This window comes from Microdochium trichocladiopsis (genome assembly GCF_020744255.1).
Source record: "Microdochium trichocladiopsis strain MPI-CAGE-CH-0230 chromosome Unknown B0I36scaffold_7, whole genome shotgun sequence".
Lineage (NCBI taxonomy): Eukaryota > Fungi > Ascomycota > Sordariomycetes > Xylariales > Microdochiaceae > Microdochium > Microdochium trichocladiopsis.
In genome coordinates, this window is record NW_025763550.1 from 1,760,211 (window position 1) to 1,774,158 (window position 13,948).

Genomic DNA, 13,948 nt, shown 5'->3' on the forward strand with positions numbered 1-13,948 from the left:
GAGCCAACAGCCCCTCCCAAGGGGGGGACGAGCCGCCGGGGGAATGTGACAGAGATTGAGTAGGTCTCGATGGCGCTGCTGAGGTCTGGGACAGAGGGGAGCGTCGCGTGCTGCCTGGCACTGCCTGCAGGGGCACCAAGGGCGAGCTGTAGCAGGCGCAGTACACACAAGACATGGCAGGAGACAGACGGCGAGGTACCGCGCGGGCTCGCCATGACGGCCTACCAGGATGTCGGCGTCTAAGTACCAGCGGCGACAAGGGAGTCTGCCGGAGGGCGGAGGGCGGAGGGCGATGCGGGAGAGCGGAGCCTTTCTCTTCCTTGTCGAGGGAGTGCCGCGAGCAATAGGCCCCCACGCTGGGCACTTCCCGCCCCCTGTCCAGTCCTAACCAGGCACCTGCAGGTGCCTTCCCCACTGCCAAATGTGTGGTACCTGCCATCCCCCTGCCTGGTACTCGCCGCCTGCACAGTCATCCGGTACTGCACGCACTTCATCTTCCACAGCAGCATCCCAAGGAGCATGCAACGCCTGCCGCACAGTAAGCTTTCCATGATCTCCTGCCCATGGCCTGTACTTGCGTCACCCCGCTCGCTCGCTTACCTTACCCTTGGTCTCGACCCTGCCTGTCGCTTGCTGGCGCCTGTGACCAACACCGCGCTTGACACGGCACGGATGCAAGCATCGTCGTCAATTGTCATCACCATGGTCACGGTCACGGTCAAGGTCAGCAGCACAGCAGGCCATGTCATGGTGTGTGTTAGGGGAATCAGAGCAGAGAAGAGCTCTCGTGCTTGTATTTGGGTATCCTGGTCTTCACATGTCCCCCTCGTCCTCGTCGCCATCGCCCCCGATCGTGACCTTCTTTCGGCCCCCTCCAGTGAGCTGCTGAAGTGCCACCTTGTTGGCTTGGCGGCCGACCTTCTTTTGCATCTTGGCGATCTCCTCCTCGGCGTCGACTGCCTCCGCCTCAGCAAACTGGAGCACAAGCTTGCGCCCAAGCAAATGCGTGTCTTGCAACGAGTTGAATGCATTCTCCGCTTCCCGCGGTGTGGTAAATTCGGCAAACGCAAAGCCCCGGGTCGATGCGTGGTTGAACTTCTTGGGGATCCGCACGCTCCGCAGCTGTCCGTAGGTGCCAAACAGGGTCCGGATATCCTTCTTGTTCGCCTCAAACGGCAGATTCTTGATGACAATCTTGGTTCGATGCCCCGCAGCCTTCCGGGCCTGGTCTTCCTGTCGGCGCTCCTCGGCCGCATCGTGGCCCCGATGCGAGGCTTTTACTTCGAGCTTGTGGCCCTGCAGCACATGGCCATTGAGTACAGCCAACGCAGCCTCGGCTAGATCCTTTCTGCTAAACTCGACAAAGCCAAAGCCCATGCTGAGGATCTGGCCGGGCTTCTTAGGATCCGTCTTTGTCTTCACCCTTGCTGATTTGAAGCCTTCAAGGTGCCGGCACGAGGCAGCAAGCTGCTCTGTGGTGGTCTGGAAAGACAGATTCTTCACAAACAAAGTGCCTGTCTCAGCCTTGACCTCGTCCGTTTCTCTGCCCAGGAGTTCTGAGACAGAGAGCTTGGAGCCCCCTGCCGAGCCAGGAGCATCACTAGCACTTGCAGGAGCAGGTGCCGGTTCCTGGGAGCCTTCTTCGCCTTCGCCCACGAACAAGTTCTTTGGTCCCTTCTCAAGAAACAGGATGGAGTTTTTGAACCGCCTGTATGCCAACTTGCTGAAGGCTGACTTGGCTTGGGGTGCCTGAGCGAAATGCACAATGGCGATTGTGCCCGCAGGAGGCATAAGAACCTTCAGAACCTGGCCGTGCTCTTCAAACAGTGTCCTAAGCTCTGAGACAGATGTACCATAGGGAAAGTTCTTGACCAGGATCGACGTGTCGCCACGCGCACCGGACTTGAAAGCATTGAGATCTACACCGTTGGCAGAGAAATAAGCCTTGGTGTCCTGGATGGTGGAGGTCTCTGCAATCGCTTGCTTCACAGCGGCATCACTAGAATGAGGGTCCAACAGTTCCGACTTGGTGATGCCCAACCTCGCACTCACGGAGGCGACAACGGCATCTTGATTCATGAACAGTGAGTTCCAGTTGAATCTGTCAGTCGCAGCCTTTGCCTTCTTCTTGATGAGGTTCTGCTGCTTGAGCGGAAGTTTGGACAGCTCGTACTCGTCAAGATTGTGGTCCCGCTTCGCGGACGAAGGTAGCACGTGAAGCAAGCGTCCTTGAAAGAATGCGGCGGCATTCTGGAATGCGTTGACAGCGGCGTCTGCATCAACAAACAAAACAAAGGCGAAACCCCGGTTGTTGCTGCCAGTCTTGTCCATTGGCATGTGAACCTATTGTCATCTTAGTAAGGAATGCAAGATGATGGTGGCAATAGTGAAAAACGGAACAAGGGAGGAATTATTTCAGAAACTCAGCATCTACTAAAACACGAGCCCAGGACGTCTCATCAAATACCATTTGGTATAAGCTGTCCCTATCTGGGATTCATCATAATAATAAAAAGGTGGGAAGCCGGCAAGCGTGATTGCCTGTCTGCAGAAGTATAGAAAGTTGCGTGGTAAACTTACCTCTTCAATCGTGCCCCATTGCTCGAAGTGGGTGCGCAGATCTTCCGGGGTAGCCGTGTATGGCAAATTCCGTATGAACAGACGCGCTGTCTTGTGGACTGTTTCCATGGCGTCGTCCTTGGAGACGGGGGCAATGTCCTCCGTACCCATTTCTTCACTGGGCGAAACCTCATTGGTGGCGTCAGGAGCTTCTGTGGCATCTGCCTCAGCTGCATCCAATGACTGTGCAGCCGACACTTTAGGCATAGCGCTTTGTGCAGGCTCCGTTGGTCTGAGGGGAATTTCATCGTCCTCGTCGACGAGATCCAGAAGGCGATTTGTCCTGGATCGCAGCCAGTCGTCATCTGTGGCAGCCGCCGCAGGTGCCTTTTCAGGCGCCTCAGGCATCTCCGCGTCAACATCTTCGGCAGCCGCTGGACCGGCTGCCTCGTCTGCCTCCGCGTGGGCTTTGGACTCCTCAGCTGGTGGCTTTGCAGCAAGTGGTGTGGCTCCTGCTTCCGCACGAGCGCGGGAAGCGACCGGCTTAAATTTGGTTGGGACGTTCTCGTACTCGTCATCTGAATCATTTTCCGGGACAGTGACCGCCTTGACCTTAGCCGGCCTCTCGTCGAGTGTCTCGGGAACGATGTCATGGATGGAGCGCCCGGACGCTTGCATGACATTGAGGAATTCTTTAAGCTTGGGATCAGACTCGTCCACAGCCTCGCGCTTCCTCTTCTTGTTATTCTCGGCGGAGTCAGCCTCGGCCTTCGCATCGCGGCTCATTTGTGCAGATGGCACAGTCGACCTCGACGATGGTACCGTTGAACTCCGGGGTCCGCGCATGCTGGCGAGCGATGGGTCGGCAATCTGAAGGGGCGCCAGTCAGCTTAAGAGTTTGGAGACAGTTGAGAAGAGCTGGAAGGACATACTGGCTTAGCAAGCTCGACCGCAATCTTGGACATTCTAATAAAAGAACGATTGAAGTGCTTCACGGCCCGCCTGGCCTCCTCGGGAGTCTTGTAGCCGACATAGCCGATGCGTCGCGAGGACATGAGCTTGACATCGGTGATGGTACCGCTCGAGAACTGGAAATGCTTGCGGAAGCCTGCCTCGTCGAGGGTCGGGGGCAAGCCCCGAACGAACACGCGAGACGACTCCATGCTTGGTGACGTGCTGAGGCCTGTCTGTGAAAGTGCACACGGGGTGTGATTTCGGTCTTGTAAGCGGGCTGCAAGGTAAGTCTTCGCGTGCCCAGCGAGAAGACTGTTCAATGCATGGTTTCGGCGTAGAAAGGTGAACCCGGCAAGAGCGAGGGTTCAGAGTGCTTTGCAGCGAGGCAAGTGATGAAAGGGAAAGGAAAAAAAAAAAAGGTCATTGCACCTTGCAACGGAGATCCAACTTTTTTTCCCGCTAGATTAGACCAGCCGACAACTGCTCCACCTGCAAGCGGGACCTTACATAAGCGGCGGGCAACTGCAGACTAGAGCTGCGATAAGAGCAGCGATAAGGCGCGTGCGGGTGATGGGCAATTGCGACGGCAGAGACGTTCAGGCAGGAGCACGGCTTAGTGGCCAATTGGAGGGACCCCGACCCGGTGATCCCCCCCGTGTCTCTGCTGCAGGGCGCCGGTCAGTCCCAAGCAAGCGCCAGCGGTAAGTATTTCCACGACAACCTCACACCACACTGCTTTCCTCCTCACACTGCTGCGACCCAACAACCTTCGACCAAGACGACATCTTGACAAGTCCACTCGATCGCCACAACCACCCCCCTGTATCAGCCCATCGCGCCCCGCCTGGTCGTTCGCTTCAACGGCCACCTGATACGCAACCACTCGAGGTGAGGCCGACATAAACACCGAGCATCGGTCATATCCAGTGCATTGCGCCTGGCTTCGGAGCGCATGGCCAACCCAACGCGAACCGACCTGCTGTCGTGGCGCCGCAATTCGATTCGTGTAGTCGTGCAGGAGCTAACCTGCATCTCTCATAGACGCGTCCTTGGACAACGGGCACCACTCTTCAGAACTCAACAATGGCGGACAAGCAGGCTGCCCCTCCCAGCACGGGGGCTCGCGAGAGACTCGAGGGTGAGTGTTTGAAGTGCGGTCGCGCAGCCAGCGATCCCCAGCGGCTACCCACCCTATTCGAGCTTCGCTGATATCTCATCACAAATACCTAGCTCAGATCAAGTCTGCCGATATGGTTCGCTCTCCCCCGAGTGCTTGCTAGACGATCACCACACTGACTCCCTATCAGACGGACGACATGCAAGCCGAGTCGATTGAAGTTGGTAGGTGTCATTGCGACATATAGATCCCAGGGATTCTCCGGCTAATGGGATATGTTTGTACAGCCCAGGAAGCCATGCAGAAGTTCACCATCGAAAAGGATATCGCTCAGCACATCAAGAGGACCGTACGTCAAACATCCGCGATGCGAAACTCGGGCATGGAGCGCATTGACTAAGAGGATCACAGTTCGATGAGCGCAAGGGACCAACATGGCACTGCATTGTTGGCCGGAATTTCGGCAGCTTCGTGACCCACGGTATGCCCTTGTCTTTTCCTCTGGGCGATTTGTCTGTCTCTTCATTTATTGCGAGGCTTTATTACTGACCCATCTCTATTCAATAGAGACGAAACACTTCATCTACTTCTACCTTGGCCACTGCGCGATCCTGCTGTTCAAGACCCAGTAAGTCGGCAGCAGGAGTCGCACCACCATGCGGTGTTCGCTTCGACCGCAGGGAGTGATGTCACTGTTGGGTATGAGCCTGCTGGGGTGATGCCACGGCACTTAGAAACAAAAAGGAGGCGGAAGTGACCACTGTCCTTCGTATGGATCGAGCGGCTCGAGGGCGGGTTCGACGCTTTTCGCAATAATGGACCATGTGTTCTGATAGTATGATATTCAACAAATGAGCAACGTCTGTCGTCAATATGTATTACTGGTACGCAGAAAGAACCGCAGGATAATGCTCAATGTTAGCAAGAACCTCATGGCTGCCGATCCTCTTGTTTCTTAATTGCATCAGACAAGTTCCCAAGCAATTCTTGAATTCGTTTTTCGACCGCATACTCCACTCAGGTTAGAAGTCAGCTAGTAAAGTCTCTGACACAATTCCAAACCGAGAATCTCGCAATTCATGACCGCCATGTAGGAGGTGAACGATGAGTGATCACGCAGTCAACCGCTGAACGACCGTCAAATGTCCATTGCTGCATGGTCAGAAGCCCCCAAAAAGTTACAACTCATAGCCACTATGTGTCTCCCTTGGGCATCCTCATTTCGAAATATGGTACCAATTGCCTCTTGATTCGGCAAGACTTCACACAAAAAATGCGCTACGCAATCCCCTCGGGGTAAAAGTTCCCAGTTATACCGATCATTTGCGAGACGTCTGTGTCTATCATAGACTCTGGTGCCGAGAATGGCGGCCAACGTCATCAACTTGTCCTATCCGTCCTGATGGGACAGCTCAGGTTTTACTGCTTGCAGGGTCTGCAGGGCCTGCCTATCTCTTTACACTTACACAAGGAGACGACCTTCTTTGTTGGAGAACTGAACACGAGTACGGCTAATAATCCTTGACGACATACATACGCTGCGGTTTACTCTTTCGCGAAAGCCAAGCAGGGACAAAGTACCATAACTGACAGCATGAAAAGACGTCGACTGCCATCTCAAGCCGGCCACCCGGCCGATAAACCAACGCGAGTAAGAACATCACAGGTCCGCCAAGCAAAGTCCCGCCAACGTGATCTCCATCGACCCGCAAACCGCCTTCGGGACCAACAACAAAACGTTGGCCGCGGATCCGGCATCCGCGCGCGCGCGCGCGCGCCCGCCGGGCATTAAGGCCCAAGCTCGTCAGCCCCGGCGGCACAAAATCCTGGGGCACGAGAATTTGGACACACACACACACACACACACACACGATCGCGTTACCAAGGCTGTAACGGAACTTAGGGCAACAGCACTTGACATGACACGGGAGAAGAATATGGCAGCATGTCGGCAACCGAGCAAAGTCAGATCAACCATCCAATGTCGTCAAGTCTAATTGTCCGCTTACACACCCTAAAAAAAAGCTATGGTGTATCACTTTGATGGCTGAGAAACAGAGTAAAGTCCAAGGCACAAGAACAAAGCGGGATGCCCAGGAATTAAACAAGGGCCCCCACGGGCTCTTTCACGACCAACCCGTATGTTTCCAGGCCACCATAGGACACAAACCAGACGACACAACAAACAATATAATGGTCTGCAAGTTGGCGAAATGACCCATCTATAGAGCAATAATAATCCTGTATGCCACATTCGCTGGAGCGGCATCATTTCCCCTTGCTTTCTCAAAGGACGCCCCAGAAGTGTCATTTTTCACGTCCTGACGTCCAGGATAAATGGGGGGGGGGGGGCTACGTATACCCCGGCGCCTCTCCAAAACATGTCGTGGCTCCTTGAAGCAGCGGAAAGCAATTCACCACCACCCCCATGGGTTTCCGGCTCATAATGCTGCATACCACCCCCCGCCCCGTTCCCCATTGAGCTGCTCCAAACAGTCAAGTTGGGACGAAGCGGGCGTGGTGTCATTGCCAAAAAAAAAAATTACCTCTCTTTCCTCGACTCAACTCGTGTACCTGCTTCCATACTCGGGCACTCAAAAATGCAATTTCGACGACATGCCGATAATGTATATAGAACGCACGCCACCGAACCTAAAATTGCTCCGCCGGGCGTTGCCTCGTCACCCGTCGGATACAATCCAACTAACATTTCTTATCCATAGATCAAGGGCGAGGGTTTTGGTGGTGGTTGGTGGTTGGTGTCAAATTATTGCCGAGGGAAAACCCAACCCAGGCCAAGATCTCATGCATTCATTTTGCACGTAAATACAGAGTACGTCCTGCCGAATCAGGCCACTCGCGGTTACGGAGTAGAGTAGGTACTTTAGGCATGCGGCCTGTTATTCAGGCCCCCCTCCTCCTCTCTTCCCCCCCTGCAATGGCTTCCCGCTCTCCTCCCCGCGCCCCAATGGAATGGCCCTTTCCGTAGTTTCTGCAACGGGAATGGATTATATGATTTGGGGGGAACGGGACTGACGGGTAAAGGACGGGGCTTCCTAGCATTTGTAACATGTGTGTGTTGCATACGCACACGCGCGCGACACGAGGATCCCTAGCCTTTGGGTAAGGAATATAACGAGTACGTACGTGGTGGGAGGTGAGGTTTGTGGTCTGAATACGGCAGGCGGGTTCGTGGGCGGCGCGCACACTGATTGTTCTGCTGGGAATATCTTCTCGCTGGGAAACAGCAACCATAGAAAAGAGAGAGCCTGAGCGGTTTTCCCTGCCCCCCCTGTCGGGCTTTTCCGTGGCGATTTTTTGGAGAGTATGTCTCGTCGGTCCAGAGGAGCTCTGCAGGAAAACATGAAGCCCGCAAAGGAATATGTACCTCATATCCGGCAATACGTCAGTAGGACCCCTGTTCACTGCCCGAAAACCCGTTCAAAGTCAAAATCTGGTATGGGTCATATCTCTTGTAAAGCAAGCTTGGAGGTCGATATCCCTCCCTCCTCTCCCTCCTCCTCTCCCTCCTCCTCTTTTCTCCTCCTTCTCATCGTCGTCGTAGTCGTGTCTTCGAGATGCAGGCGCCCTTGAACGATGATCGCCAGGAACGGCAGGTCGCCCCCTTGTTCAGGTGGCCCGGGCCCCAAAAGCATGTTCCATGAGAGAGGGTCACCCACCCACCACACCACAACCCAAGACACCCCTGGCTGTCGATCTGATCGGACCAGGTTTGCACGAGGAAGGGGGAGGAAGCCATCACTGATTCGTCATCCACCTTCCTTGTTGCCGTCACAGGGGGCATCGTGGCATCGCTGAAGCAGCGTGTAGCATGATGCGGGAAGCCGTCGTGTTTAGAGAGCAGGCCCTTGGTTGTTGTTGGCGAGGCCTTTGTGGTAGTATTTGGCGAGATATTCTTCGGCTGCTGCGATTAGCGCAGCCACCCCGCCAGAAAGATGGGTTCATGGTTCGTAGCCTGGTCCGAGAGTCGCCGCCAGCGTCAACCACTGTCAGCACGTAGCGTATGTACAGCAGCCCAGAACAGGTTGACTGGCTTAGGTAGGCTCCATCGACGGCGCCGGCTGTTGCTCTAGAAATCTTAAAAACCTAGACCGGCCCCGTCTCGCGCGCGCGAGAACAATAGTTATCCGCCAAGCCCACACCTCTGGTCGTCGTTGCCAGACGATTGCGGTACATTTACACAGAGTTGATAGGCCTCGCCCGCCGCCGACACCGATAACAAACCCGCGAGTCTAGAGCTTGCGCTAGGCTTAGCGGGCGCTGCAGCGCTTCCCACTTGGCGCCGGCCGAGTCCATTGCTCGCCTGGTGCTTGGCTCGAAGTGGCATAACGCTTCGGGGTCCAGCCCGCTCTTCCCGCCAACACTAGCCCTGGCAGGAGACACTCTGGGATCGCTGCCCAACCCCAGATTCCCTTTTCGTTCTTTACGCGAGACACATCCTCCTCCTCGGAGCGGCTGAGTCGCTCGCTGTGTGCGAACATGGTCAGATGCAGTGTCTAACGTGGGCCCGAGCGGTCGTTGGATGGTGTCAAGGTGGTTAGTGTTGCCCCCTGCCTCCGAGTTCTTCACTGTCGTGATTGACGAACAATGCCCAGCTGCGGTTGTCGCGTGATACTGTGCTTTGCTTTTTCGCTTCCGCGGCCTCGGTGAACCCCGTTGCCTGCTTGTAAGCCTGTTGTCAGTTTGACGCCTGTTTTAGTCACCAACGGTCATTCTCTTCGGGTAAGGAACCACTCCAAATGGGCCCGCCGCCCGGGACTAGCAAGCAAAAGTCAACGACAGGACCGAGGGGAGGCTTTCCGTCGGGGGACAAGTTTCGCATCCCGCCCTGGCGAGATTGCCCATACAGTACATAGTGGTGTCGCCTGACACTCCTGGCCCTAAGACTGAAGGAGGGCCATCTTGCACACCCCAAAGAGCATCGAGGTGTATACAGTCTTCTCAGCTGGGCATCAATCGCTCGTGTCTGACCTGGTGTCCGTCCGAGCCCAAGCATGTCTGGCATGGCAGGACAGCGTCTGCCGCGCGGGAGCACTCGCGAGGAGGGAAGCCAATCCGGAAAGACTAGGCCGGATGCACAAAGCCTCCCGTTAGTCTCCGAGGAGGAAGCAGGAAGGCCCTGTCTCGTGCCCAGTGGGGTTCTACTGGTGCTCGCGCCCAGGGACAGAGTTTGGTCCGCCAGTTCATTCTTACCTAAGCTCGAGAATAGTCGTACTATTTGTACCGCGAGGTTGGACGGAGTGCATCACTCGTGCCTGGGAGGCACGCCTGTGCAGCGAACCTGTCTCGCCTGCCTGCCTGCCTGCCTGCTTGTGTGCTTGGCTTTGAATCGACATAGGTGCAATGGCGATGCGGAGCAAGAATCCGGACCGCCCGGGACGACATAGCATGACCTGGCCCTCAACTGTCTGATTTCGGTTCTTGCACATGCCAGTAAATGCTACAAGTGCAACTGCACCGGTTCTCGGCCAACCGGGGGTCTCTGATAGCGGCAGTCGGGAGACACAGCAGCAAAGCCGGCCAGCATCGTTCAGTACAGCTAGCTGCTCGTCGAGCTAGTCACGGCATATCGCCATGTTGGGAACGCTGTCCACGTAGAGAGGCCAAAAGGCCATGGCAGCAGACCGATGCGGTCGTCGTGTTGCATGCGAACACCAAAGACGGTGCGCCATGGAGCAGCAGCCAGCGTAGGCTATGGATGGCCTCAGCTGCTGACTCGGACCCCTCATGGCTTACATGAGATGAATCGATGTGCGCCCACACGAATGCTGGACTGCCTGCAACGTTTGACCGAAGAGGGATCGGCAGGTAAGCAGCTCGCCGGGGTCACATCACGTCGTCCTGACTGCACTGCCCACACAAACAGATGCCGGAAGTCCCGTCTCAAGCCGGCTCTTACCAATCCAATTCGATTCCACAGCCGCATTTGGCCGAATGAGCAGCTGCTGGTTCGCTCGGCGAGCACAAGTGTCAGACACAAGCTGGCAGGGCTGGGGTGTGTGTGTGTGACCGACAGACAGCTTGCCACGGACAAGTCTCACTGGGGCATGCCGTGTCTGCGCCTGCTGAGCTGACGCCATGACGACATGGATGAACAAGTTGCCCTCGAAAGTGGCTCTCTGCTTGCGCCTGCAGGCAGTATTCCAGGCGTGCCTCGGTGGTGAGATTTCTGGGAGATCGATGGCTCGCCCGCACGGCCAAGCCGTGGCGTGGGTTGAATTATCATTATTGCCGCATGTTTCTGGGGATGCTGAAGAACAAGCCATCCTTGGCCCGCTCCCGCTTCCGTGGGGGCTGGCAGCTCCCGGCAGCAGCCTCCAGGACTGGTTGCCATGTAGCGCCGGCCCCCACCCTTCAAAACGAGCGATTCCACGGAGCTGTGCATTGCGACTGTCGCCAGTCCTCACGCAAGGGCCCGCCCGATACAACGTGTGCTTGGAGCCATCCTAGAGGAGCACAAATGCATCTTGACCCTGTGACGTCTTTGTACAACATGCAAGTCGCCCTGCAATTTAGCTCCAGCCCGCTTCTGTTGCTGGCAGAGTCATTCCGTATTGTGTCCAAGAGACACCGCTCTGTTATTAGGGTTCCAGCCAATTAGCCTGCACGTCTTCTTGCGTCGGGGGGGGCGTCCTCTGTGCGCCTAAACACCATCGCTTTAGAATGTGAAACGCTGCACAAGTTCTGAACACAATCGTCGATCTGCGACAGGGTTTCGTCTTGCCTACATCGTTGCCGATCTTTGCGATTGAGCATCGCCTCATGCATGGCGGTGCACGAAAGGAATGGCGGTTACAATACAAGCAGTCTTGGGAATAGTTGGTATTTGCTTACCGAGCCCGCAAATGGTTCGTGATTCCTCTTGGTGCTAGGTGCCCCGTAGCTCTTGGGATGAACAAAGCGCGAGTAATCTGCCACTAGGAAGCTTGTACAACTTGTCCTCGTGGAGGTGAACCACCACGCATCGGCATCGCACGGGTTCGGTAAATATGACCACCAAATCCACTGTGTAGCAGTCATGTGGTGAAGCTCAACACCAGCGCCGGAGCGATGCGCACTTGCGTCCTGCCGCGCAGAGACAAACCCTAGCGTTATATGTTGTGGCAGAGGTTGAGAGCGGACGTGGGTCACTCCCACGCGTCGCAGGATGTAACACCGCAATTAACATGCAGATTTGCTGTCGGTTTCTGATCGTCTTGCAAGGCGCATGGCATGAGCTGGGAGGGATGTGCAGCATATACGTCGTACACATGGTGAAATTGCACGCATTCCGTGGATCACGCTCGGCCTTCGTTTGGAGAAGGCGAGTGGCCCACAGTTGAGCCGTGGCGTAGGGTCGTGGATCGTGCCAACCGTCCCGTTGAGACAAAGTCGTATCTACAGTATAGTCGCAGTTTGTGCACAGCGAGGCGTACATCAGTGCTTGGCTTTCCTTGCGGCGGATGTCGGCCCCAGCCCCCATCAGCACGTCAGGAGTCGACGTCGGCGCGCTAGCAGGCCGGCGCCTCGTGAGATGAGAATCTTGCTGTATCGTAGAAGGGCAAGAGCACATCGTACGATTGCTTCCATGGACCCCCCATTGTTCTTTCGTGTTGAGTTTGTCTCTGAAGCAGGACCATCCGATACGGAGAACCATTATTGTCCAAGGTTGCTGCTTTCGAAATGGCGCGAGCATTGGCTTTCGGACGAGCCATGAAAAGCGTGGCTTACTAGTGGTGGGTCTTGTACCAAGGGAGGTCGGAATGATGTAATCCGATTCCAGGAAACGCTGTGTCGAGGCCTGGTGCTTCCGTAGCGTATTTGGAGTGCCTTGCCACATGCCCCCCTTTGTGTTGGTCACAATGTCGGCATTGCTTGTGTTTCATTCTTCCGGCCCATCTGCGATGCTCGTACCTGGGGGCACGAGCATCGTGAGTCTGTTTGACCATTGCCGAGGGTGGCAGGCACAGACAATGATGAGGTGGAGCCACCACGGGAGCCGGACGTCGCGCTGGCTTTGAGCTGTGCAGATGACGGTGGGTCTCCCGAATTGCTCGTTCGTCCCGGCCATCCCATTGGGAGCTTTGAGGCAAAACAGGCGAGAGAGCCCAAAGGGGGGGAGATCCTGGTCAAGCAGGCGACTGGTTCCTTCCAGAGCCCCATACTGTATGGGCGGGCTGGCAGAGCAGAGTCGTTGGCAATGGGCGATTGCCAGCAGCGTCCGTCAATGGCGGTCTCTTTGTCTTTGACATTGGCAGCACCTCGTAAACGAGGCAAAGTTTCGGAAGTGGATCGTCTGGGGCGGAGTGGTGCTGCGACTGGACTCCGTGGTTTCAACCATGCAGCAACAACAGGCCTCACCGGCAAACAGACAGTCAGTCAGACAGACTAGAGGCGGGCAATCGCCGCTGTCGAGCACAGCACGTCTCTGCTTGGACGCGGGCAAAGCAAGCTCGCCATTGTTTCCGAGCTTCCGCAGCTTGACTGCACCACTTGAATGGGTCGCAGATGTCAAAGTTTACAGTGGACAGGCAGGACATCCCAACGAGGGTGGAGCGACGACCCTTGCCGGGGGTACCACCCGGACGACCATTTTGGGCGAGGGCCAAGGGCCGTGGTGGCTTGCTGCTGAGTTGGCGACCACTGCTGAACAGCCACGGCCGGGTACGGTGGGTGGTTGACCTGGCATCCAGCTCCACCAGTCACCATGGAGGACGGTGCCGGCCCTGTTGTCGGGTCCTGTAGCGGGGGAGTCATATCGGCGTGGACTGCTGGACTGGCAGTGGCTGGATGGGCACGAGCCTGCTGTAGAAGCACGGACGGCGGTCCCTGACAACGAGAAGGGCCTTGTTTGAAGAGGCGTGAGAGTTGTTTCTGGGCACGGCCAGTGGCACAAAGGGTTGAGCAGGACGAGGACGAGGACGAGAAGGACGCAGCACCTGCTCTTCTGCAGCAGCGCGTGGGACATGCATGGTCGACATCCATGGCGTCGCACAAAGGACGAGCGGGTGTTCTGGAAGTGGTGATGCAGGCGGGCGGACGGACGGGGAGGGCGACAATGGAGGGCCCAGGGCTGCCAAGGGCCATGCCATGCCAGGGCTCCCCCACCCACGGCGAGTCTGCCATTGGCACCCGGGCAGGGCGCCCCGTCCAAGCCGCGCCGCTGCATGTGCAGGAGCAGCTGCCTTCCTGCGTCCCCAGCCCAGCCCACCCATGGCCCCATTCAGTCATGTTCCCTTGCTGCTCAGCAGCTCGCACCCCGGCACCGTGCCGTCGCACCGTACCTCCTGCTCTGCGTGCTACTCGCCCAAGCCGTGC

At 56.5% G+C, this 13,948-nt stretch overlaps 5 protein-coding genes across 5 annotated transcripts; 1 reads left to right on the forward strand and 4 right to left on the reverse strand.

Annotated features, from left to right (window-relative positions):
- Positions 1-740: 740 nt before the first annotated feature.
- Positions 741-3,917, reverse strand: B0I36DRAFT_327733 (uncharacterized protein). The gene is made up of 3 exons (XM_046154507.1): positions 3,492-3,917; positions 2,581-3,429; positions 741-2,343 (listed from the first exon to the last, which is right to left on the reverse strand). The coding sequence occupies exons 1-3, from the start codon at positions 3,720-3,722 to the stop codon at positions 814-816; spliced, it is 2,610 nt and encodes an 869-aa protein (XP_046010520.1). The 5' UTR covers positions 3,723-3,917; the 3' UTR covers positions 741-813.
- Positions 3,918-4,184: 267 nt separating this feature from the next.
- On the forward strand, positions 4,185-5,706 carry B0I36DRAFT_327735 (dynein light chain). The gene is made up of 6 exons (XM_046154508.1): positions 4,185-4,651; positions 4,744-4,766; positions 4,821-4,854; positions 4,918-4,979; positions 5,042-5,111; positions 5,198-5,706. The coding sequence occupies exons 1-6, from the start codon at positions 4,597-4,599 to the stop codon at positions 5,260-5,262; spliced, it is 309 nt and encodes a 102-aa protein (XP_046010521.1). The 5' UTR covers positions 4,185-4,596; the 3' UTR covers positions 5,263-5,706.
- A 1,345-nt stretch (positions 5,707-7,051) lies between these two features.
- On the reverse strand, positions 7,052-8,120 carry B0I36DRAFT_327741 (uncharacterized protein). The gene has a single exon (XM_046154509.1). It carries the CDS (start codon positions 8,021-8,023, stop codon positions 7,535-7,537), a length of 489 nt encoding a protein of 162 aa, XP_046010522.1. The 5' UTR covers positions 8,024-8,120; the 3' UTR covers positions 7,052-7,534.
- Positions 8,121-11,466: 3,346 nt separating this feature from the next.
- B0I36DRAFT_142459 (uncharacterized protein) lies at positions 11,467-12,650 on the reverse strand. The gene has a single exon (XM_046148392.1). It carries the CDS (start codon positions 12,468-12,470, stop codon positions 11,682-11,684), a length of 789 nt encoding a protein of 262 aa, XP_046010523.1. The 5' UTR covers positions 12,471-12,650; the 3' UTR covers positions 11,467-11,681.
- Positions 12,651-12,997: 347 nt separating this feature from the next.
- Positions 12,998-13,597, reverse strand: B0I36DRAFT_413219 (uncharacterized protein; the record flags this gene model as incomplete). Its single annotated transcript, XM_046161992.1, has 1 exon — positions 12,998-13,597. A coding segment is annotated over one exon (456 nt), but the record flags the coding sequence as incomplete, so codon positions are not given.
- Between the last annotated feature and the right edge of the window lie 351 nt (positions 13,598-13,948).

Bases quoted from the DNA above. Each gene is read 5' to 3' on its own strand.
- B0I36DRAFT_327733 (XM_046154507.1), bottom strand. From the start codon at position 3,722: ATGGAGTCGTCTCGCGTGTTCGTTCGGGGCTTGCCCCCGACCCTCGAC. The intron at 3,430-3,491 runs GTATGTCCTTCC...GCGCCCCTTCAG, and splicing joins CGGTCGAGCTTGCTAAGCCA to ATTGCCGACCCATCGCTCGC. The intron at 2,344-2,580 runs GTAAGTTTACCA...AGATGACAATAG, and splicing joins AATGGGGCACGATTGAAGAG to GTTCACATGCCAATGGACAA.
- B0I36DRAFT_327735 (XM_046154508.1), top strand. From the start codon at position 4,597: ATGGCGGACAAGCAGGCTGCCCCTCCCAGCACGGGGGCTCGCGAGAGA. The intron at 4,652-4,743 runs GTGAGTGTTTGA...ACAAATACCTAG, and splicing joins GGCTCGCGAGAGACTCGAGG to CTCAGATCAAGTCTGCCGAT. The intron at 4,980-5,041 runs GTACGTCAAACA...AGAGGATCACAG, and splicing joins CTCAGCACATCAAGAGGACC to TTCGATGAGCGCAAGGGACC.
- B0I36DRAFT_327741 (XM_046154509.1), bottom strand. From the start codon at position 8,023: ATGAGGTACATATTCCTTTGCGGGCTTCATGTTTTCCTGCAGAGCTCC.
- B0I36DRAFT_142459 (XM_046148392.1), bottom strand. From the start codon at position 12,470: ATGTGGCAAGGCACTCCAAATACGCTACGGAAGCACCAGGCCTCGACA.